This window comes from Salvelinus sp. IW2-2015, linkage group LG36 (genome assembly GCF_002910315.2).
Source record: "Salvelinus sp. IW2-2015 linkage group LG36, ASM291031v2, whole genome shotgun sequence".
Lineage (NCBI taxonomy): Eukaryota > Metazoa > Chordata > Actinopteri > Salmoniformes > Salmonidae > Salvelinus > Salvelinus sp. IW2-2015.
In genome coordinates, this window is record NC_036875.1 from 9,912,238 (window position 1) to 9,934,913 (window position 22,676).

The 22,676-nt window shown below is 44.3% G+C and overlaps 1 protein-coding gene and 1 pseudogene across 17 annotated transcripts in view; both read right to left on the reverse strand.

Moving 5' to 3' along the window:
- Positions 1 to 2,568: 2,568 nt before the first annotated feature.
- On the reverse strand, positions 2,569 to 5,150 carry LOC139022515 (WD repeat, SAM and U-box domain-containing protein 1-like; annotated as a pseudogene).
- Positions 5,151 to 6,355: 1,205 nt separating this feature from the next.
- LOC111959312 (bromodomain adjacent to zinc finger domain protein 2B) overlaps positions 6,356 to 22,676 on the reverse strand; it is an 89,700-nt gene continuing 73,379 nt past the window's right edge. For 4 of the 17 annotated variants that reach the window (XM_023980796.2, XM_070437703.1, XM_023980805.2 and 1 more), the window contains 21 exons: positions 21,784 to 21,849; positions 21,265 to 21,309; positions 20,970 to 20,996; positions 19,781 to 19,846; positions 19,355 to 19,495; positions 18,136 to 18,390; positions 17,238 to 17,473; positions 16,588 to 16,662; positions 16,081 to 16,315; positions 15,804 to 15,866; positions 15,542 to 15,686; positions 14,678 to 15,315; positions 14,157 to 14,445; positions 13,727 to 13,882; positions 11,735 to 11,895; positions 11,228 to 11,547; positions 10,599 to 10,734; positions 9,257 to 9,403; positions 8,613 to 8,926; positions 8,196 to 8,339; positions 6,356 to 7,993 (listed from right to left, as the gene is read on the reverse strand). In XM_023980796.2, coding sequence (XP_023836564.1) covers positions 7,837 to 7,993; positions 8,196 to 8,339; positions 8,613 to 8,926; positions 9,257 to 9,403; positions 10,599 to 10,734; positions 11,228 to 11,547; positions 11,735 to 11,895; positions 13,727 to 13,882; positions 14,157 to 14,445; positions 14,678 to 15,315; positions 15,542 to 15,686; positions 15,804 to 15,866; positions 16,081 to 16,315; positions 16,588 to 16,662; positions 17,238 to 17,473; positions 18,136 to 18,390; positions 19,355 to 19,495; positions 19,781 to 19,846; positions 20,970 to 20,996; positions 21,265 to 21,309; positions 21,784 to 21,849 — 3,816 coding nt within the window. In that variant the 3' untranslated portion in view covers positions 6,356 to 7,836. The remainder of the gene's footprint in view (positions 7,994 to 8,195; positions 8,340 to 8,612; positions 8,927 to 9,256; positions 9,404 to 10,598; positions 10,735 to 11,227; positions 11,548 to 11,734; positions 11,896 to 13,726; positions 13,883 to 14,156; positions 14,446 to 14,677; positions 15,316 to 15,541; positions 15,687 to 15,803; positions 15,867 to 16,080; positions 16,316 to 16,587; positions 16,663 to 17,237; positions 17,474 to 18,135; positions 18,391 to 19,354; positions 19,496 to 19,780; positions 19,847 to 20,969; positions 20,997 to 21,264; positions 21,310 to 21,783; positions 21,850 to 22,676) is intronic. The other 13 variants (XM_070437705.1, XM_023980815.2, XM_023980814.2 and 10 more) reach the window with 10 other exon arrangements.

Sequence of the window (22,676 nt, forward strand, 5' to 3'; positions counted from 1 at the left end):
TATGTTGTGTTGTCTCACTTGTCGTGATGTGTGTTGTTATTTTTTTTAAATACCAGTCCCCCGTCCCCACAGGAGGCCTTTRGCCTTTTGGTAGGCAGTCATTGTAAATAAGAATTTGTTCTTAACTGACTTGCCGAGTTAAATAAAGGTTCAGTAAATAAAACCACAACACTCTGGACACTGATGCCGGGGTTCAATCCAAGGTGCTTTATACATAAATGTTATGGTTTTGTATGGAGACTTTTGCCTGTCGCCTTTATAAAATGCATTTGTCAGTTGTCCAGTGCACTGCTCTATAATGCGCCTTGAATTTAATCCTGGCTGGACTGTCCCTTAAGGAGAAGGCTACACACTATACATACTGCATTTTAATTCAGTTATGCCAAATTATTTATTTGCAGGTTGACAACCAAGCACCATGGTAAAACAATTGTCCTTTCTCAAATTCATCTGATCTACATTAGATTTCTTTCCTCCTGGCAAGATTCAAAATCAGTCATTTMTTATTTTTAATTGCTTTTAATTTGGCCTTTACAGGCTGAGTAAGTAGTGATGGCCATGTGGCTATTAAAATTCACAGTGAATAAAGAGAGGGTAATTATATTTCTAAACCATAAAAAACTACAGGAAAATAAAGGGAAGGAAACATGAATAACATCAACACCAGGAAGCAGAATGACAGTTCAATTGAAAGGTTACGGACACAAAAGAGATCCGGAAAATTGACTATAAATATTCCGCCCATCCAAAAGACAATTTCCTCTGAAAGTGGTACAATAACCATGTGAGGCACAGCGCCTTGGTATGCACTGCCCCTTCTGCAGCCTATGAGTGGCCATTGTTCTCTGGTTTTATTCCCTGTGCTGTTGTGGGCTTCCTTTAGTGTGCTGCTGCTCGAAGACAAAGGCACCACAACACATCCCTGTGGAACACCACTCAGTATGCACATCTCACCCAGGAACAGCTGTTACCACAGCAACAGAGATAGGATAGCCACTACATAAGTAGCACAAGACCATCCACCAGTTTCTAAAGAGTAATGCAAAGCCTACTATCTGGCCATTCAGGCCCATTCTAATATTTGTTCAATTTATGGTGCTGACCTGTTGCACTCTCTATAACCACGGTGGCCCTGCTGGTMATCTATGGACGTTTGAACATCTTGAAGAACGATCTGGCCTTAATGGCCATGTACTATTATAATATCCATCCGGCACAGCCAGAAGAGGACTACCCACCCCTCACAACCTGGTTCCTCTCAAGGTTTCTTCCTAAGTTCCAGGCTTTCTAGGGAGTTTTTCCTAGCAACCGTGCTTCTACATCTGCATTGCTCTCTGGGGCTTTAGGCTGGGTTTTTGTATAAGCACTGTGTGACAAACTGCTGAGGTGAAAAGGGCTTTATAAATACATTTGATTGATTGACGGCAGTGTTTGTGGTTTGTTAAAGGGCATGATTGCTTCCATTTGTATGCTGTTCATTGGATTGTTGGTTATGGAATGGGCAGATACATTAAAATACTGTATATCAGATGCTGATCACAGTCCAAAACAAAGAGCAGATATTGAATTCTATAAGAACTAGTATGTGTGTGAAATACAGAAGAGTAACTGTAAACAATGTTTGGATACATGTATTGATTTTCAAATTGGAACATATATATCTTAAACCCACTGGGAAGATACTTGCTGGTCTTCAATCTGATATGACTGAAAGCAATCTATTATTGATGAGGTTTATTTTAGCACTGATGCGGTTTGTTCTAAAACACTAATGCAATTATTTTATTCCGTGCAGACGATGCTGTGCTCAATCTCGCTATCTATTCCTGTGTGTGCGTAGCAGAAGCCAGACCAGCCTACGTGCTATAGCATGCTGTGATACGATCCATATCTTCAGTTGACTGTCCTGTCCACAGGAGGCCAATCGAAACTGCACTGAACTGCCATCTGTGAAGGCGCGGCGGAACAAACCCGGCACATTGACTCTCCATCAGAATAATAATGTTTACTTTGGAAGAAAAAAAAACATAATAGGTTGGTGCTTATCTTTTTGAAGTGTTGGGAACTATGAGAATACATTTTAGGCAATATMTAGAATTCAACTCTGACAATTATAGGATTAGATGGATTGCATTGAAAATAGGAAAGGATAATGTTTATGATTGATGAAAGGTAAAACAATGTTTCAACAGTTGTGAGACATGAATTACTGTGTGGTTAGAACATTTGGTTATAATAAAACCTTTCAATGGTTATTTCTTTATTTAAGTCCCCACTGAGACTGCCACGAAGCTCTAGATGCACCATAGAAAGKTTTTTTTTCTAAATAAAGTAATTTATAGTCTGAATTCTAACTCTCCATACTCGGGCTGAGTGCCAAATGGCACCCTATTGGACCCAGGTAAAAATAATGAACTATATTAGGGAATAGGGTGTCATTTGGGATTCACCCTATGTATGGCTTTTCTCAGTTTTACACCTCAACTGGGCACTATCCCAATGTGTTGAAGAGAAGGGTGCCCTGAGGAGAGGATCACTTAACTGAGGTATGTTTTAATCTTACCCATGTCAAACTGGGGTGCAGTGGCAGCAGGTCACCCCCAGGTCATTGGCATCCTTCTCTGCATGGAGCTGCTTCATGTACAGATCTCACACTTTGATATCTCCAGATGTGTACACCCTGTTATAAACATCTGCCCACAAGAAGTAAAGCAGCACGCCATCACTGTGGTCTCGGTCATGGCACCAGACCTGGGAAGATGAACAGTGGAATATGATGTCCCATTTTGATAGCCTATGCGGAGTCGGTAAAACGGAAACATCCGGTTTTCAGGGATACCGTATCTTCAATCTAGCTTCCGTTTCCCCTGAAGCCCAGATGAGGGGACTCCATTCAAGTGTTTATTTTACACCTGTTATGAAGATTACATACAGTTGAAGTCGGAAGTTTACGGACACCGTAGCCAAATACATTTAAACTCAGTTTTTCACAATTCCTGACATTTAATCTTAGTAAAAAATCAGTTTTAGGTCAGTTTGGATCACCACTTTATTTTAAGAATGTGAAATGTCAGAATAATAGTTGAGAGAATGATTAATTTCAGCTTTTCTTTCTTTCATCACATTCCCAGTGGGTCATAAGTTTACATACACTCAATTAGTATTTGGTAGCATTGCCTTTACATTTTTTAACTTGGGTCAAACGCTTCAGGTAGCCTTCCACAAGCTTCCCAAAATAAGTTGGGTGAATGTTGGCCCATTCCTCCTGACAGAGCTGGTGTAACAGTCAGGTTTGTGGTCCTCCTTGCTCACACACGCTTTTTCAGTTCTGCCCACAAATGTTCTATAGGATTGAGGTCAGGGCTTTGTGATGGCCACTCCAATACCTTGACTTTGTTGTCCTTAAGCCATTTTGCAACAACTTTGGAAGTATGCTTGGGGTCATTGTCCATCTGGAAGACCCATTTGCGACCAAGCTTTTAACTTCCTGACTGATATCTTGAGATGTTGCTTCAATACATCCACATAATTTTCCATCCTCATGATGCCATCTATTTTGTGAAGTGCACCAGTTCCTCCTGCAGCAAAGCACCACCACAACATTATGCTGCCACCCTCATGCTTCACGGTTGGGCTGGTGTTCTTCGGCTTGCAAGCCTCTACCTTTTCCTCCAAACATAACGATGGTCATTACGGCCAAACAGTTCTATTTTTGTTTCATCAGACCAGAGGACATTTCTCCAAAAAGTACGATCTCTGTCCCCATGTGCAGTTGCAAACCGTAATCTGGCTTTTTTCTATGGCGGTTTTGGAGCAGTGGCTTCTTCCTTGCTGAGCGGCCTTTCAGGTTATGTCAATATAGGACTCGTTTTACTGTGGATATAGATACTTTTGTACCTGTTTCCTCCAGCATCTTCACAAGGTCCTTTGCTGTTGTTCTGGGCTTGATTTGCACATTTGCATACCAAAGTACGTTCATCTCTAGGAGACAGAACGCGTCCTTCCTGAGCGGTATGACGGCTGCGTGGTCCCATGGTGTTTATACTTGCGTACTATTGTTTGTACAGATGAACGTGGTACCTTCAGGATTTTGGAAATTGCTCCAAAGGATGAACCAATTTTTTTATCTGAGATCTTGGCTGATTTCTTTTGATTTTCCCATGATGTCAAGCAAAGAGGCACTGAGTTTGAAGGTAGGCCTCGAAATACATCCACAGGTACACCTCCAATTGACTCAAATTATGTCAATTAGCCTATCAGAAGCTTCTAAAGCCATGACAATTTTCTGGAATATTCCAAGCTGTTTAAAGGCACAGTCAATTTAGTGTATGTAAACTTCTGACCCACTGGAATTGTGATACAGTGAATTATAAGTGAAATAATCTGTCTGTAAACAATTGTTGGAAAACTTACTTGTGTCATGCACAAAGTAGCTGTCCTAACCGACTTGCCAAAACTATAGTTTGTTAACAAGAAATGTGTGGATTGGTTTTAAAACGAGTTTTAATGACTCCAACCTAAGTGTATGTAAACTTCTGACTTCAACTGTATGCTGATAAGGTTGCATCAATGAGGACAAGCAATAGGATGCTTCATTTGAATATTAGAGACTACTGGGATTATTTGTAAACGTAACAGACGTTTATTATCATAGGATGTGTCTGTGTAAGAATATCCCTTAGACCTATATATGTTTTATGTATTACTATTATGAAGATTAGAGAACCAATCTCCAAGGGCATCAGGGCAACGCAACATCGGGAGCAGTTTATGCCCTAAGTCAAAACCCAAAACCGCCACGGTTCCATCTGATTTCCTGGACAGCAAGGGGAGGAGTCGGGAGACAGCGAGCACACCCTGACGGGGCTGCGGCCAGGATGCTGTAATTTTGCCATTAGCTCACCTGTCGCCAACTCCAAAATAGTCACCGCGTCTGTGGAGCAGCTGAACAGGTAGGTGCCACACACAAACTGTAGCAGTGAACTCCATAGATGTGCCCTGAGAGGCGAGAACGGAAGCTCCGAGAAGTCATTCCTGTTATACATTCGTATGGTTTTATCCCCGGAGCAAGTCGCTAGTAGTGTAGGGGAGAACGCGCACCTATACACCTCATGTCGATGATCGTGGAGTGTTTACAGTAATGGCACCATTTTGTCACTGTTGATAAATATTCGTCCTGTAAATAAAATATAACCTCAGCCTACACAAGGTGGCGCAAAACATCCAGGCATTAACGGTCTCAAAGCTGTAGATAGCCTATACATATCCACTGGATATGAAATGATTCACCAGCAATATGCCATAAATAGTGTGCGAGATACCTCATCAAAGACAAATATTTTATTATGAATTGTCAAGTGTATTACTTTCATGGGCTTTAATAAAATATATACACCGCGTGCACAAAACATTAGGAACACCTTCCCAATATTGAGTTGCACATCATTTTTCCCTCAGAACAGCCTCAATTCTTCAGGGCTTGGACTCTACAATGTGTTGAATGCGTTCCACAGGGATGCTGCCCATATGGACTCCAATGCTTCTCACAGTTGTGTCAAGTTGGCTGGATGTCCTTTGGGTGGTGGACCATTCTTGATGTTGAGCGTGAAAAAAAAGCGTTGCAGTTTTTGACACACTCAAACCGGTTCGCCTGGCATCTATTTACATACCCCATTCAAAAGGCACTTACATTTTTGCCTTGCCCATACACCCTCTGAACAGCACACACACAATCCATGTCTCAAGGCTTAAAAAATCCTTCTTTAACCAGTCTCCTCCCCTTCATCTACACTGATTGAAGTGGATTTAACAAGTGACATAAGGGATCATAGCTTTCACCTGGATTCCCCTGGTCAGTCTACTGTGTCATGGAAAAGGCATGTTTTGTACACTCAGTGTAAGTGATAGTTATAATGACCAAATCCCAAAACAAATCATTGAAAATGAAAGCGTTGCTTACCTTACCTTAATCCACATCCAAATGCTGCTAGAACCAGGTGGAGCTTACCTTTTGTACAACCAGAAAAGTCATAGCTGATTGCGTAACACTCATGGTGACACTGGGAGTTGCTAGGTTAATGTGCAGTAGGTGAGGTAGGTGACCTAGGTAGGTGATGTCCCATTATTCACTGACATGTTTCTCAAATATGATATAAAGTAACCTCCCTCCACCCTCCAGACAAACGTAATAGTCCAATGACATTAAAATTACCTTGCCAAATTGTAGGCCTATAATATAGCATATGGCAGGACACCTGGGCTTTGTAATGTGAAAACAAATAAAGGACAAAGCCCAGATGTCCTGCCAAAATAAATGTTTGCAGTTTAGAAAATAAATATGAAGTAAAGCAAAATACAGAGTTCAAAAAGATCATTTTTATTAGATCCGTGCCACACACACTAGTGAAAAATAATGCTCCTACAAAAAAATTCTACTTTTCCTCACAATATTCATAAATAAAATAACTTCAAGTACTCTGACTCAGGTACAAAACACTGCTCAAGATGCCACCAGTAGGCCAAACACAGTGGTTATTACCAGGGTTGGGATCAATTCCATTTAAATCCAGTCAATTTAGAAAGGAAACCAAATTCTAATTCCAAATTTTCCTCATTGAAAAGCATTGAAGATAATTGGAATTTCAGTGTACTTCCTGATATTGAATGGAATTTAAATGAAATTTAACCAGGAATACCCTGGTTATTACAAAATGTTCCAGTGTCCTTGGGTCTGTGGCAAGGCAAATAGAGATAAATGCTTTTATGAAAGGTACTGTGCATCGCAATGCATTCTATACTGATGATAGGAAGATGTCAGAATTCGAGGCCTACGAGGGTTGACATTTCGTATACTGGCGCGCACGCACGCACACACACACACACACACACACACACACACACACACACACACACACACACACACACACTTGAAGGAATACAAAACCAAAGGATTGAAATAATATCCTCCACAAACTTTTGAGAGGGCAGGCACTACCAAGATTGAGGAGACCACAGTGTTTGCAGAGGATATACGGTACAGGCAATATACATGTATTTATCACTTTAAGACTGAAATTAAACACTACAATCATTCTAAGGCATAAACAATATCAGGTGTCTTGTAACAGTGCTGTATGTACACATCATACATTTTACCATCAAGACTTAATATTAACATTAATAAACAGTATATACAGATGTGCCATTGTTGCCTCACTGTCTAGGTTATGTTAGCGATGCAAAACATACATTGAAACGCAGCATTACAGTATTACCGTCATGAATCTTGTGGCGCCCTGGAGGCACAGAGCAGTGTAAACAATTCATTTTTCCCCCTTGGCTTTTGTTTTAATGTTCGCAAAACATTCCATAAGATTTTTGTTGTTGTTTTAAAGCAGTTTTCTTCCTTTTCTTAGAAAATGAAAACCATTTCCACTGATAAATAATTGGCAAAATTAAATACATTCACTGTAATATTATATGTACAGTTAGTTGGAAAGCTTTTGTTCCCAGTTACAGCTCTGTTGGTGGTGGATTCAGTGTGGTTTCTTCTAGGAAATGGTATTGCACTTTAAAAACACCCACCCCTTTTGTCTGAAACTCTTTGGGTGCATTTCCTTGCTCTTACACAACTAGTATTGTACTGTACATCAGTGAAGTCAATACGTAGCATTACAATTGTAAATGAATGAAGATTCCCTGGTTGCTGACAGAGAGACTTGAACCTTAGGTCTTGAAGACAGTCTTCAGACCAATACTGTCACTCCTGCTTGTGAGTGTAGAGTGGTTACTGCTGGTCCCATACAGTATAGTGAGGATAAAGTAGTACAAACTAGCCTAGTTGGTTTGTTTTAACAGCTCAGTCCATCTCTTCTGAAAAAAACTCCTCATGTTGTGTCCTGCTCGCCCAATGTCCGAATTATCTTCGTTGAACTTTTCACAGTTGTCAAAAACCAAGTTGACGTCGATGATAAACGTCTCGAGGTTCAAGTACCTGTAAATTGAGACGCATGGCATTTCAATTACGACATTTCTGAGATACAATCCCGCAAGGGGAAAACAATGCGAACAAAAGCATGAAAAGGAAAGGCATAATCTTTGCAAATGGCCTAATGTTTACGTATCATACAGGTATCAGAATTAAATGAGACACATTGTATGCAAATAGTTTTTCATGCTAATGGTACGGTACATACTGGCTGTTAACGAGTTTCTCTCGGATAGTGGAGAAGTCCATGGGTTTCCTGATGACTTTCTTGTAGCCGGGGACAGATTTGGGGTTGACAGGGTTCAGGAAGGGCCAGGCATCCTGGTGAACCTCCAGCTCAGCCAGTAGCACCCTGTGGAGTCAACCAAGAGATGACCCTCACATAAACTACAGTATGCATGGGGATGCATCAGACACTGCAGCAGCTAGCGTATGTTAGCGTGAGTGCCAGTCTGTTTGTGCTATCATGCCAACTCCCTGTCACCCATTTTCATGTTTCACTTGACAATGACGGCAATTGAGTGGGCAAGAGCACAAACAGATGTGGGACCAGCGTAAGTGTCGCCCGTGTCACTTCCGGGGTCAATAGTATTATAATAAGGCTGAACCCCCAGTCATAATGTACCTGCACAAGTTCAGATCCTTATCGTCGTCTCTGGCCGACGTGGCCGTCTTAGCCTTCTTCCCACAGACAGGACTAGTACTGTCCTGCTTGGACTGGTTTGTGGCTGGGCTCTCCTCTCCTAGGCTCTTCCTCTTTTTGGGCTCTTTGCTCCATTTCTTTGGAGTGCTGCTGCTGGCAGCATCGTCCTCGGAGACCTCTGCGCTGGCTACGGACGATAGCTTCCTGCTCCGTTTTACCTCGGTGCCTCTCTTCCCTCCTCCGGCTGCTCCCGCTCGGCTCTGGTGCTTCTTATTCTCGGGGGATTGACCGCTCGCCTGAATGACACAAAATGTGCTGAGTGGAGGCGTCTTGCATTCGCCGAGGATCACACTTCTCGCTGGGAATTGAATGAATTGGACTTTTGATTTTGGTGTATTTATTCCCATTTCGTTTAGGAGTTTTTGGGAGTAGGATAAACCCTTGTGATAAGACGTCGCATTTTGAAGGGGGCACCTCGTTTTGAAGTACTTGAACGCCTACGGTAAGTTTTGTTACACTGGACGCCTGAGGTTGGATAAATTGCTACATTAAGGAGTCCCTCTATTTTCTCTGTTCTGTGAATTGTAAGTAGGGCTACCTGCAACTGAAGGCTAAAGTTACTGTACCTTCGATATGCAAGCAGGACAAAACCAGTCACCGTCAGGTATTGTGGTGATCTTGGGTTTATGGCAGTACGTGTGGCAGCCTTTGTCACAGCCATCACAGAGTAAGAGTAGTTCCTCATTATCCCCCTTTCGACACAACTGGCAGTACTGCAGAGTAACACACCAGCATGCACTGTCAAACTGGGTGCTCTCTGAGGAAATACTTCACATTTAGGGCAACATTTTCCCCTCGCAAAAAAAACTGTCCTATGAACTAACACATTCTAAATAACCCCAGGATTTCCTTAAAATAAAAGACATGTCAAGTTTGACAGAAATAAAGGACAGGCTGCTGGTAGTACAGAGCGCCGTTACTATAAATAGAGCTATTGCATTGTGTGGCATACCTCTTATGTATCGCACTGTAACTATACTGAACATAAATATAAATGCAACATGTAAAGTGTTGGTCCCATGTTTCATGTGCTGAAATAAAAGATCCCAAAAATGTTCCCATACCCTCAAAAAGTATATTTCTCTAAACTTTTGTGCACAAATTTGTTAACATCTGTGTTAGTGAGCCTGTGAAGAGCCTGTCAAGATAATCCATCCACCTGACCGGTGTGGCATATCAAGAAGCTGATAAATTTGTAAGTCGCTCTGGATAAGAGCGTCTGCTAAATGACTTAAATGTAAATGTAAATCAGCATGAACATTACATAGATGCACCTTGGGCTGGGGACAATAAAAGGCGACTAAAATGTGCAGTTTTGTCACACAACACAATGCCACAGATGTTTCAAGTTTTGCGGGAGCATGCAATTGGCATGCTGACTGCAGGATTGTCCACCAGAGCTGCTGCCAGAGATTCAATGTTAATTTCTCTACCATAAGCCGCCTCCAACATCGTTTTAGAGAATTTGAATTTGGAGGGGGGTCTGAGGTGTATATCTGTCTGTAATAAAGCCCTTTTGCGGGGAAAAACTAATTCTGATTGGCTGGGCCTGGCTCCCCAGTGGGTGAGCCTATGCCCTCCCAGGCACACCCATGGCTGTGCCCCTGCAATCAGTTGAAATCCATAGATTAGAGCTCAATTAATTAATTTAAATTGACTGATTTCCATATATGAACTGTAACTCAGCAAAATATTTGAAATTGCTGCATGTTGCGTTTATATTTTTGTTCAGTATAAATCTCTGGTTAAACTTAAGTTCCTCCTGACAAAAGGTTTTCAAGAGAAATCTGATTATAATTTCATTTACAGTGCGTTAGTTTACAGTGCAGGTGGCCTTTGCGAGAGGAAAATGTAGCTCAAAGCCTTTTAGAGGAGCTCTCGGAGACATTAACAGACGGACAGTCGTACCACTTTCATGATGGATCTCTCCCATGCGATGGACTTCTGGAGCTGCTGGACACAGAGAGCCAGCTGGGCAGCGCTGCGGACCTCGCCCACGGCCTTGCGCCACACCTTCATGCCCGGAGCCAGCCCCTCTTCCCCCCTGAGACAGGAAAAGGCATCACAGTCAGAGAACCAGCCACTCACATCATCACATAGAACAGTCAATGACAGGAATCAAGCTCACCAACCAACAGCAGTGCACAGAAAGCCAGAGGAGTGCAAGAGTGTTTGGTTAGAGCAGCCAGTTTTAAAGAGATACTGTACAAGACTCCACCTGGTGACTGACATGCCTCATAGTTCCATTCAGGAGTCTGTGTGCAAACTGCCGTAGAGAGACAATGAGCTAACATAGAACCATGATTACCAGTGTTATGCACCATGCAGAGCCACAGTACAGACCGGCTTCCAAAGAGACAGATACAACCACTTACAGTGAGAGACATCACAAAGGAACCAAAACCACGACGCACACAGTAGCAACGAGAGAAGAGGAAGAAACAGGCACCGAAGACACCGAAAATAACGAAATAGGCTCCAGTGAAGCAGAGGGAAGCACAAAGTAGTGTTCAAAATGGGAATCTGGATGGACCTACCCTTCACCATCAACATTATGGGATGGTGCGGGAGCAGGGACAGTGACCGTACCCAGCACATTATCCAGTTTGACCTGAACGGTGGTACTTAAGGGGCTCTTCAGGTACCTTCGCTCGATGTTCCTCTCCAGCTCGGCCAGCCGTGTTACGGCTATATCTAGCGGGTTGTTGACGTGCCGCACTAGGCTGTTGTTGCCACTGGCCCTCTCCTTGTCCCCTGCAGGCTGCTCCTCCCCGGCTGGAAGCAGCTTAGCGATGGGCTTGTGTTCATGGTAGACCAGGTCCCCTCGCTCTGACTGGGGCTCCGCATACATCCAACTCTGGGAGGAGATGAGAAAAACGACAGTGGTGAAATCAAAAGCTTTCGTTTGCGTTGTATGTGGAATACAGTATACTCATCATTGTCTTTCTTCATTGCCGACTGGCTCCTTCTCCACTACGTACCGCCAGGCTCCAGTATGGATACATTGCTATAGATGGATACTGAGTAGAAGAGCATTACTCTACCTTGACCTGGAGGCTGGCCGAGGTGACCTTCCTCTCCAGCTCCTCCACCTGCTGCAGCACAGCGATGTCCATCTCCATGGCCTGCTCCTCCACACACCAGCTCTCCACCGTCTCCTCGCTCACCCCGTTCTCCTCCAGCTCAGACTCATCAATCACCACCACTGGAGAGAAGGAGGAATCAACTCATTTCTCCCCCCCTAAAACGAAGTTTACTACAATTATTGTATCTTAGTATGTACTGGGAAGTTTGGGAAGGATATTTTCTAATATAGGGAGGCAGTGTTTCTCTTGACATTGTATTTGCCTAGCTCTGTAGAAGAACTAATAGCTAGAACTTAATGCAGACGATCTTCAGTTTAGAACAGGGATGGGCAACTTTTATGGGGATGAGGGCCACAAAGAATCTGATCTCATCGTGAGGGGCCACAGTGTGTACTCCCATCCATACCCACACATGCAGTCAGAGCCAGCCCTAAGTGACATTCTGCGGCCCCCCTCTTAACAGCAGAGAGAAATAAATGACGTTTTACAATTAATTTCCTGCAAATCTACACATTTTGCCATGGGGTGTAGAGAAAATGTTGCAGTTTTAAAGCACTTTTGCTGCTGTTGACACATTTTACCATGCGCGGAGAGAAGATTTTGCAATTTTAGAACATATTTACAACCACATTTCGAAATTGCACCTCGTGTATTCTACTACTCTAACTCTCAACAGTAAGTTGAGACCCTGACTGAGTCCCCCCCCCCCCCAAAAAAAAAGGGGGTCGCGGGCCATGGCCCGCCAGTTGCCCATCCCTGGTCAGAACATAATTGGCATCAAAGCTACACAATGAATATTCAAAGCTGTCAGACAGCATCATCCAACCACGCCAACATGATGTAAATGATGGTAACCCAAAGGACTGGTGGTAAAGACCATGTTAACTCTGACTGACATGATGCATCTAAACAATCCACTCTCTCCCTGCAGTGGGTTGACATTTCCGTGTAACAAGGGGACATTTTAAGCAGAGGTCATGTTGCCTACCACATCAGTAAAGGTCAGATTTAAAGAGTCACAGGATATATTGGATGTCTATGGATGCATCTGTAGTGGCACCCTATTTCCTATATAGTGCACTACTTTTGACCAGAGCCATATGGGCCCAGTTAATTAGGGACACTACACTGTTCACGATAATCGTTTGCTCCTACAGACAATGTCGCCGTGGCTTTCTATATAAAGCAGACAAGCATCGAGGCATTCAATTACTGTTCGATTGAACGTTAGAATGGGCAAACCGAGTGACACAAGCGACTGAGCGTGGTATGATAGTCGGTGCCAGCCGGCCTCCTGGGCTCTTCACGCACAACAGTGTCTAGGGTTTACTGAGAATGGTGCGACAAACAAAACATCCAGTCAGCGGCAGAAGGAGTGGCAAGAATCGAGCAAGCTAACAGGTGGGCCACAAACAGGCAAATAATGGTGCAGTACAACAGTGGTGTGCAGAACGGCTTGTCAGAACGTACTACTCGTAGGTCCTTGTCATGGATGGGCTATTGCAGCAGACGACCACACCGGGTTCCACTCCTATCAGCTAAAAACGGGCACGTGATCACCCACACTGGACAATTGAGGAGTGGAGAAACATTGCCTGGTCCGACGAATCCCGGTTTCTGTTGCGTCATGCTAACGGCAGAGTCAGGATTTGGCGTTAGCAGCATGAGTCCATGGCCCAATCCTACCTGGTGTCAACGGTACAGGCTGGTGGCGTAATGGTGTGGGGAATGTTTTCCTGGCACACGTTACGTCCCTTGATACCAATTGAGCAATGTTTCCATGCCCCAAAGAATTCAGGCTGTTCTGGAGGCAAAGAGGGGTTCGACCCAGTACCAGATAAACTGGCCACTATAGGGAATAAAATTATATTATTTCAGACGCAAAGGATGTCTTTATTATATTTTATCGAGCCTGCCGAGGAGATCTAGAGGACAAGGGGATCCACTCACCATCTCTGTTCTTGGCGCAGGCCTGGGCAATGTACTCCATGTGTTTCTGGATCTGTTTCTGCAGGGCTTTCTCTCTGATACCTCTGCTGTGCAAGGCCTTAACCAGGCTCCTCAACTCCTCCATGTCTGCCACTCTCCACCAGCCTGACAGCATCTCTACATGAACACACACACACCACCATATCAGTAAAGGACAAACCAGAACGTACTGACTAGATAAAAGCAGCGGGTGGCCGTCCTATCGGCCATCGTTTTCTGTTCATTTCCAGGCGATTTCTTTCAATAAAAACAGATAGCTATATATACACACACGTAATAAAATGTGGAAATTCATTGCAGCCACTTCAAATCCTCCTCAGTGCTTGAATGTGTTGTGTCATTCTAGTCTCCCCATCTTTCCTAGCAGCAGTGGGAAGTGTGCCATGCTTACCCTCTGGGATGGGCAGTGGGTTGGGGTAGTCTTGGGTCTTGGCCACCTCCACCACAGTGGGCGGGGCAGAGGGGAGCTTCTCTCCGGCAGGCACTGGCGACTTACTCTTGCTGCTGGAGAGGCTGGATGCTGCCAGGAAGGGGTTGCCATTACCTTCCACATGGTGGTAGGCAGCGCTCAACATGGAGGGTGGAAGAGGACTGGCAGAGAAGGGAAGGGTGGTGCTCATCATGCCACCGGGCCAGCCACAGAATGGCAGACCCATCATATGGACCCCCGACTTCACCTGCTGGGAGGACGGAGGAGGTCATGAAGAAGAATACTCACACAGTGGTGAGCAAGAATGTTATGCAGCAGACCTTAGTTCCCTGACAACTAGCACAAATGCGGTCTATAAACCTATAATAAAGCATCATAAAACGTCAAAAGACAACCTGACAGTAGCAATATGTCTTGGTCGTATTCCACACCATGTTAACATTAATCCTAGATGATCAGCGATGGAGATAACATGCACCTACCTGGAGAGCTGATAAAGAGAAGTTATTTATCCCGGTGGTGGGGTTGCTGGCTGAGGTGGTGGCTGGGGGATTAGGGGACAGGGAGGAGGATTGGGGGGAGAAGGCCGGAGGGGTGGTGGTGGACGACTCGTCACAGGGGGAGCGGGGCAGCAGACTGAACCAGTGGCCACTCTTCTCCATCAGCGCCCTTAACAGCTGGTCGTTGGGCTGGAGCTGCTGCTGTACGGAGCTGGAGGACATCTTCCCTGGGCTGCTGTTGCCGCTGAGGTAGGGCGGGCTGAAGAGAGCTGTGGAAGGCTCCGCTTTCACCTCCGGACAAAGCGGAGAGGGAGCTGCACAGGGGCTGCTGGGTAGTGTAGTCTGAGTGGTGGGGTGGATAGGGGAGGGCACTGTGGTGGGGACTTTGATGGGACTACAGCTCTGACTGTGGTTGTCCGAATCCGGGGACATCTTGGCCACCTCCAGGAGTTTGCTGAGTTTGGAGAAGGAGCCGGGCTTCTGGAGGAAGAGGTTGAGGGAGTGTTTGTCTGGCGTGGCCATGTCCCCGTCAGTGCTCCCTGGCCTCCTTTCCACCTCCTCCTCCTTCACGTGGACCAGCTCTGTGCTCCTCAGTCTCTCCCTCTCAAGCTCCTCTGCTCCTGGTAAAGACACTCCTATCAATATCCACAGCATCACAGTAAACCAGATCCCTACATTTAGATCCCTACATTTGCATTTACATGGCCATGTGCTTCCTGACTAGACTTAAGAAATCTGAAGGCAGGTCACAGGAAAAAGAAGCTTAACTGTTAGCCTGAACTATAATGTCGCAACAGTGAGAACAAGTGCGGTGCCCGTATCTTATGCCAGTGTTTTGAGTGTTACCTTTTCCAGTCGCCATGCCCTCCACAAAGATGCCCCCGCACTGTGGCAGCACCCAGTAACGGCGCTTGTAGCGGTCCTGGCCGAACATCATGGAGCGCAACGAGTGGGACGACTCAAACAGCTTCCGTCTGATCTGACTCTGTTGCTAGAGAGAAAGCACAAAGTGTATCAAAACGCGGAGGCCTGTTCTGCCCGGAAACTGACCCTCGTAAAAAAATAAAAAACATCCCTCTGATCCCATTGGTTATCAAAATCCCTTTACCTTGGTTAATTTGTCGATCTGTTTCTCCAGCTCCTCTACACTGGCTGTCTGGTCCCCGTCATCCTGGATGGAAAGATCACATTCAATCGACTCCAGAGGGGAGGCTGACATTTACAACACACAAACAGTGACTTATGCTGTGTCCCAAATGGCACCCTATTGCCTACGTAGTGCACGACTATTAGCCGGGGCCCATAGGGAATAGGGTGCAATTTCGGACACAGCCATTGTCATTTGGGTCAGCGGATAGGTCCTGTGGAAAGGTGACGGAACCAACCTCCTCCTCGCAGGTTTCCACTTTCTTCCCTTTCTTCCCTCTCTCCTCCTCCTCCTCGTCGTCATCTTCATCCCCCTGGTCCTCGCTATCCTCGTCATCATCCTCGTCCTCCTCGCTGTCCCCTCCTTTCCTCTTGCGCTTGCGCCCGGGGTTGGGTGTACCCAGAGACTGTGTCTCCTCTCCTCCCATACCGCTGTCCCTCTTCCCCGTCTTCTTGGCATGGATGGTCCTCAGCCTGGAACAAGACAACAACCAGGAGGGTGTGTGTGCCAAATGTTTTCCTAAGCTACTGTATAAAAACATTTGAAAAGCTTAAAGGACGGAACACATTCAAATCAACATCTATTGAAAAGTTTGTCATAATACACTTTACAAAAAAAACTATTATATTTCAATTGTTTTTACTCTTCACTGTACACCATTGTATCCCATTAGTTAATACAGGTCCATTATTGCATGTAAACACAGCCCTCTGTTGAGTGCTCCTTGAGTGACGCGGGTACTCACTTGCGAAGTGTGCCCTCGATGACCCACTTGTCCCTTCTCAGGTTGGTCATGTGATCAATGTTCTTGTCGATCTCACTGTGAAGAAGCACCGATTTCAGTCAAGTCAGCCATGATTAAAATCATGCTAATATTAATAACTTTCCAAAGTGAGCAGAGGTGAGGTAAGGCTTTGGTTGCAGTTTTACTTGAGCAACAGGGCTGTATTTCAAAGCATTGCAACTTCTGTCACATGCGTTTAACTCCGATACAGGCAGTCACTTGAAAAGGGTTTCAGGTTTGACGCAACACAATGAAACGCTCCATGACAACACAGCTCTTTCTTTTGATATTGGTAGTAGAACATTAAAAATGCAAGTCCCAATGAATAAAACAGGACTACATGCAGCAAAACCAGCAAAAATAAAATTCAAAATTCAAAAGATCGAGCAAAACATGCATCAATCCATTTAATAAATCTGTGGTCAGAATAACCTAAATTATTTTCATATGGACCCTGAACAACATAATCAACAAATGAGTTCCCCACATTCAAGCCTAAAGCACTTGATTTAACTTGTCATTTCATCATTTGTCTAAATAACAGAACTGATCAGTGTCGTGATCTAGATAGCAGGCCAGACTGCTGTGACTAGCGTTCGGTGTACTCTCACCTGACCACACTCTTACTGCAGGACAGCTCGTTGACAAGGAAGGCCAGGACGGAGGCCTTCTGTGTGGGTGTGTGGGCTTGGAAGGCCTTGGTCTTCAGACTGGCGGTAACCTCCCCCAGCTCGGTCTGCAGCTCGGTCTCGTCACGGTGAGCCTCCATGTAGATCTGAAGCGCCTCCGACACGTTGTCCTGGTTAATGCCCACGTTAGCCAGGTGGTCCCCCAGGGCTGTCTTGGTCTGTGGGGGGGGGGGGGGGGGGGGGCAAGAAAGTGAAATATATTTTCTAAGGTATTTTCAAGTTTGATTGACAGGTTTAGGATAGATATGTAGATATCAGAGAGAGGGATACTGCAGAGATGGTGAGCGGCGGAACGGGGGATCGAACCGCTGTACTACTACTAGACCAGCCCCTGGCACAGTTAGAGGGCTTCTCTTTTCAGGGATACATTTTCCCTAAATGTCGACTGAGGCTCCATAATAGGCGACAGTCAGCTGGGTTCCTTGAAGAAATCATGGCAAGCCACATAAAAGCGTGACTAAGCCCTGTAGATTAGCAGAGAGAGAAATTGCTTTGGGAATGAATTCTACATTTGGGGGTTCTAACTGTGGAAGCTGTATTAAGAGCTACAAACACTGATACCCTCTGAAACAGATAAGCCCCTTCATTTAGCCTCACAGAGCCAGAGATATTGATAATGCCCCACTTGTGTGTTCTGATTAGAGTAGGGCTTCTCGTCTTTAGTTCTGCAGTGTTGTGAGCCCACTGAGCTGTGGTTACTGAACACAGCACCGCGTATGAAGACAGATACTGTACAGCTGCTGCGTGGATGTGCCTTTCAGTGTGTCTGAATGTGCGATAAGAATGTGTGTGTATATGTCTATGCTGTGATTGCTCTCACCCGGTGTCCTGGGGGCAGTCCTGGGTCACACACCACAGCAGAGAGCATGCGTACCAGCAGGTCCTGGACCTGTCCCATGCTGTCTCCCAGGTTGAGCAGGCCCTCCTGCAGCACACTCAGGTTGGGAACATGGGCGTTCACGTCAAAGCCCAGCACCTTCCCAAAGCTCCGCAGGAACTGCATCACCATCAGGCAGTCAGAGAAGCTGCTTCCCGGTAGAAACAGGCCGGGAATACGGGATAATTCCGGGAGAAGCTGGGAAAATATTAAAATGACACATACTTACATCTAACTACGGTAGTGTGAAGTGCACCGGTTGTTATTTCAAAATGTCAAAAGTAGTGAAGAGTGCCATTTTACAAAAAAATCTTGAGACAAAACCAGCTCTGTGACCTTGTGGTTAGAGGGATATTGGAAGGTTGGGAGTTCAATCCCTGGCCGAGTCATACCAAAGACTGTTAAAATGGGACCTGATGCGTCTCAGCATTAAGGAGATTGGGGGTAAGGCCCTGTGATGGACTAGTATCCTGTCCAGGGGGGTGTATTTGTACATCAAGCTGCCTCACGCTACAGAAACAGGAGATCGTCTCCTGCTCCAGGACACATTCTGGCTCACACAAGCTAAGGCTTGTTCAAGGCTACTGACTTAAGAAAAAAAGAAAGAAAAGCGTTCAATGCTGCAAATTGCGCTCGACTCGTATGGCGTAAGGTTTAGTGAGAGCCCTATGGAGAGAGAGTGTTGACGTGATGTGTGATATACAGTAGAGTAGAAAATGGATCCTCCTGGAGCTGGTTATCCAGGGGGTTCAGTGCTCTGTCTGTCTGGTGGAAATCCGGAAGGCAGCGCCACTCCGAAATCCTCTAGTCAGTGTCATGACACTAGCAGCCACTTGATGGCAGTATTCTAACCTGGCTGTGATCAAATCACCTTCGTGTAATCCAATATGGATTATCCTGTAACGTCATAAATAAAATGATGCTTGTAGCAGAGATGTAGCCAGAGGCAAAGCCATGCATACATGTATTTTATGCTTTAAAAGCACTGGTGTAATCCATAAGACGATCAACATACATATTCAAATAACAGACAAATGTGTGATTAAATGTGGGCAACATGAGCAATTTCTGGGTATGATATCAAAGTCTTAATACAAATTCTTCCCCAGATCTCCCTTTCAGCTGGGGAACTAAATTGTGATCGCCTATGAGTAGTGAATACCTTGTGATCTGCTAAGCACATGTCTTCATTTGGCTTCTTCAGCTCCTTGGCAATTTCCAGTTCCAGTCTTCTAAGCTCCAATTTCCGCTCCTTGTTTAACCGTTTCTCATCCTTCTTCTCCTGCTTTACGCGCTCCCGCTCCTAAGGTCCAAATTACAGACCAAGTTAACAGTGCATGCTATCGGCACCGTTGCAGACAATCGTGTTAAGGATTATGTCATTACAATTCAGGCCAACACTAGGCCTTCCTTGCTTATAAATTGCTGCACTTTCACCGAAAATTGCTTGGGTCCCGATTCCCTCTTTCATTCACACTCCATATAGTTTTACAAAAAGAGGGGGAGGAAGAACTGAGGAGAGGAGGCAATAGCCAGAAGCCTGCTGTAACAGTTTCAAGGAGAAGTGGTCGAGTTGTGAATCACGCACCTCTGTTTTCTTACGGGCGTCCATGGCCTTCGTCAGCATCATGTGCTGCCTCCGCCTCTCCCTCTCCTGACAGAGCACACAACCACAGCTCAACACAGACCAGGCCACTTCATATTAGACGTCAAACACAACAGCTTACTATGACACGTATAGTAGGACAAACAAACAGAAGTCTGGCCATCGTTGGGAACATTATAGAGGAAGTTCAGAGGTTAATAAAATGATGACAACCAACAATCTAAAAAAGGGCAAAGCAACAGGTATGAAGGCGGTGTCAACACAAAGTGTAAGCTTGAAGTTAGAGTCGGCTTGAATGCGTCTGCATACTGGCAATAGGCAAACTGAAGTGCTACTTGTACAACTGCATCTAAGAATTAAACAGACGTCGTCATACTATGCTGTGTTAGAAAGTTACTCTAAAAGCTGCTACAGTCTTTCATTCTTTATTCGCTGGTGAAAAGCAAAGCAAAATATCTTAAATCAGAATGCAAGTAATATTATGCTACAGAAAGCAAGTTACCTCTCACAAATACATTCATGGATTCAATTGGAGATTGAGGCCTTGTAGTAAGGAATTTATCTTAGGCGTGTACTGAGCACTCCTATATTCAGTATGGCATGGGTTTAAAGCAATGCTATCATTGCCTGTCTTTAGCCTATTGTAACTTATGGTAAGTAGGTTTGGGTACAACAACAGAAATCAAATCTCAAATATGGAACAAGAAACACGGCAACGAAACGATGAATGAACATTTCTCCTTGAGGTTGGTGATTTAAACTGATGTCAACAAGCAGGAGAAAAGCCGGCGATGGACGGGTCTGATTTGTCAGGTGGTAAAATGGACAAGTGCAGCATACTCTACATTGACTTTTAACACCTGGATGTCAAGCACTTCCATTTACTCGACAACAAAACAAGGCAATGGAGGGTCACGTCTTTAGGACCATGATAGTGTGCATTGCTCCCCTTAAATGGAATCTGAAAGAGTCAAGAAGTTCTTGACTATTTTGTCTTGTACAAGAACAAATAGAACAAGACGTGCGTGCGCAATGCACTTTGCTCGAAAGCCATGCAGAAGAATGTAGTATGACGGCAGCCAGAGCTACACTTTATGAATTGCTATGACAACCATATCACAACCAATATCACGATGCGGTGTTAGATGTGCAAAAATAAACATACCCATACCATATCTAGTCTATGCCTCTCCAACTCCTGGGAGAAAGAGTTGGCAAAGTATTACGGAACAGAAATCACAGGCTCATATAAACCAAGTTAAACCATGTTCATATAAGAAGCCCAACCCAGGAAGAGTGACAAGCTAGGGTCATCAAAACTGAAATTAACAAAGCGACATAGAGATTTGGACAGGGAATTGTCAAGTACTTATATCAAAAAGAACCCTTGTTCCAAAAAGATTCCAGTAGAATTGAAAGTGRAAATGGGCTTTGGGCATCATGTGGTGCAGGAGAGCGATACCTACCTGGTGTTTCAAAATGACTGCTTGTTGCCTCCTCATCTCCTTCTCCTTTAAGGGGAAAAAGATAAAACGACATTACAATCCAAACACACACCTCATTTCCATCATCTAAAAAAAGCAGCCAACACAAACGGATAAGGTTTCTCTACCTCATTCCACAGGAAGTTCAAATCCCTCACTAATCTGATTGACAGACAGGCAAAGAGCCCGGGCATGTTGGAACTAATGTGAAATGGAAATGCCATAGTTGTTTTTTTGTGTGTTTTCTTCTTTTTTTAGATGTGCAGGAGACAGAGACAGAATGCAATGTCCTTTATGACACTGATTAACATGGAAAAGGTCTGCTCTGGGTGGCAAGGAGATTTTCCTAAACACGGAGAAGCAGTCCCTTGGAGGCAATGAGGTGCGAGGAGGAGATTGGGAATCAGGAGGAGAGAGGTTGTATGACTCGAGGCAAACAGTGGGAGGAGGAGTGGGCCACAAATTAATGGTTGATTCTTTTAACAGGACATCTAAACTAACCTTGTTTCGTTTCTCAGCCTCCATTATTTTGGCATTTGCCGCTTCTTCCGTCTTTTTCCTTTTAGTCTGTGCGTGCAAAACAGGTCTACAGGTCATGCAACAAAACAACCTTGACAGCTTCAACACTTCGTGCAACAGCACATGTACTATACGTCGATTGGCAGTATATAAATACAGTAGGCAGACAGAAATACACAGACAAATCCTTTTGAGCTCGTGTATGATTAGGCTTAGCGCTTGTTCCTACTAGAAGCTAATTGTGATTTCCTGTCAGGTAGAAGGGCTATAATGTTTCATTGTTTGATGAACTAAAATCAAGACAATTTTCACAAATAACAAACATGCAGGGGTAGACACATAAAATCTAGATTGTTTTGGTTCTACTAACTACACTAACTAACACTATCAAGGCAGTGAGGTAACTATATGTCCAACATAGACAGAAGTGCTCAATTCAGAGCAGAAAGGGGATGGTATATTTCCCATGTATCCTAAAATTCCTCCAGAAATGATATTTTACATGATTTTCAGATATTGAATAAAACTAGTCCCACTCACAGCATACACTTGCTGGCAATGTCAAGCATAAAATATTGTAATCTTGTGCATTGAGATAATTAATTCCTTCCATTAACACTAAAAAGACAAACTTGTTTTAGTGCTTATAAAATACCAGCAGCCAGTCGGAATAAATTAAGCCAAATTTCACTATGTAATTACAAGCAGAGAGGAATCCTGTTAAGAGAGACTTGCCAACCGTGTCAACTGAAATTTGATTTAGTAAAGCTAAAATACTTTGGTGCTTCTATTAGCGCGGTGCATGGAAAATAGCTGTTTCTCCTCCTCGTGCTAAACTGTTAGAGACTATTGTCTTATAGATGGTATTTTGTGTT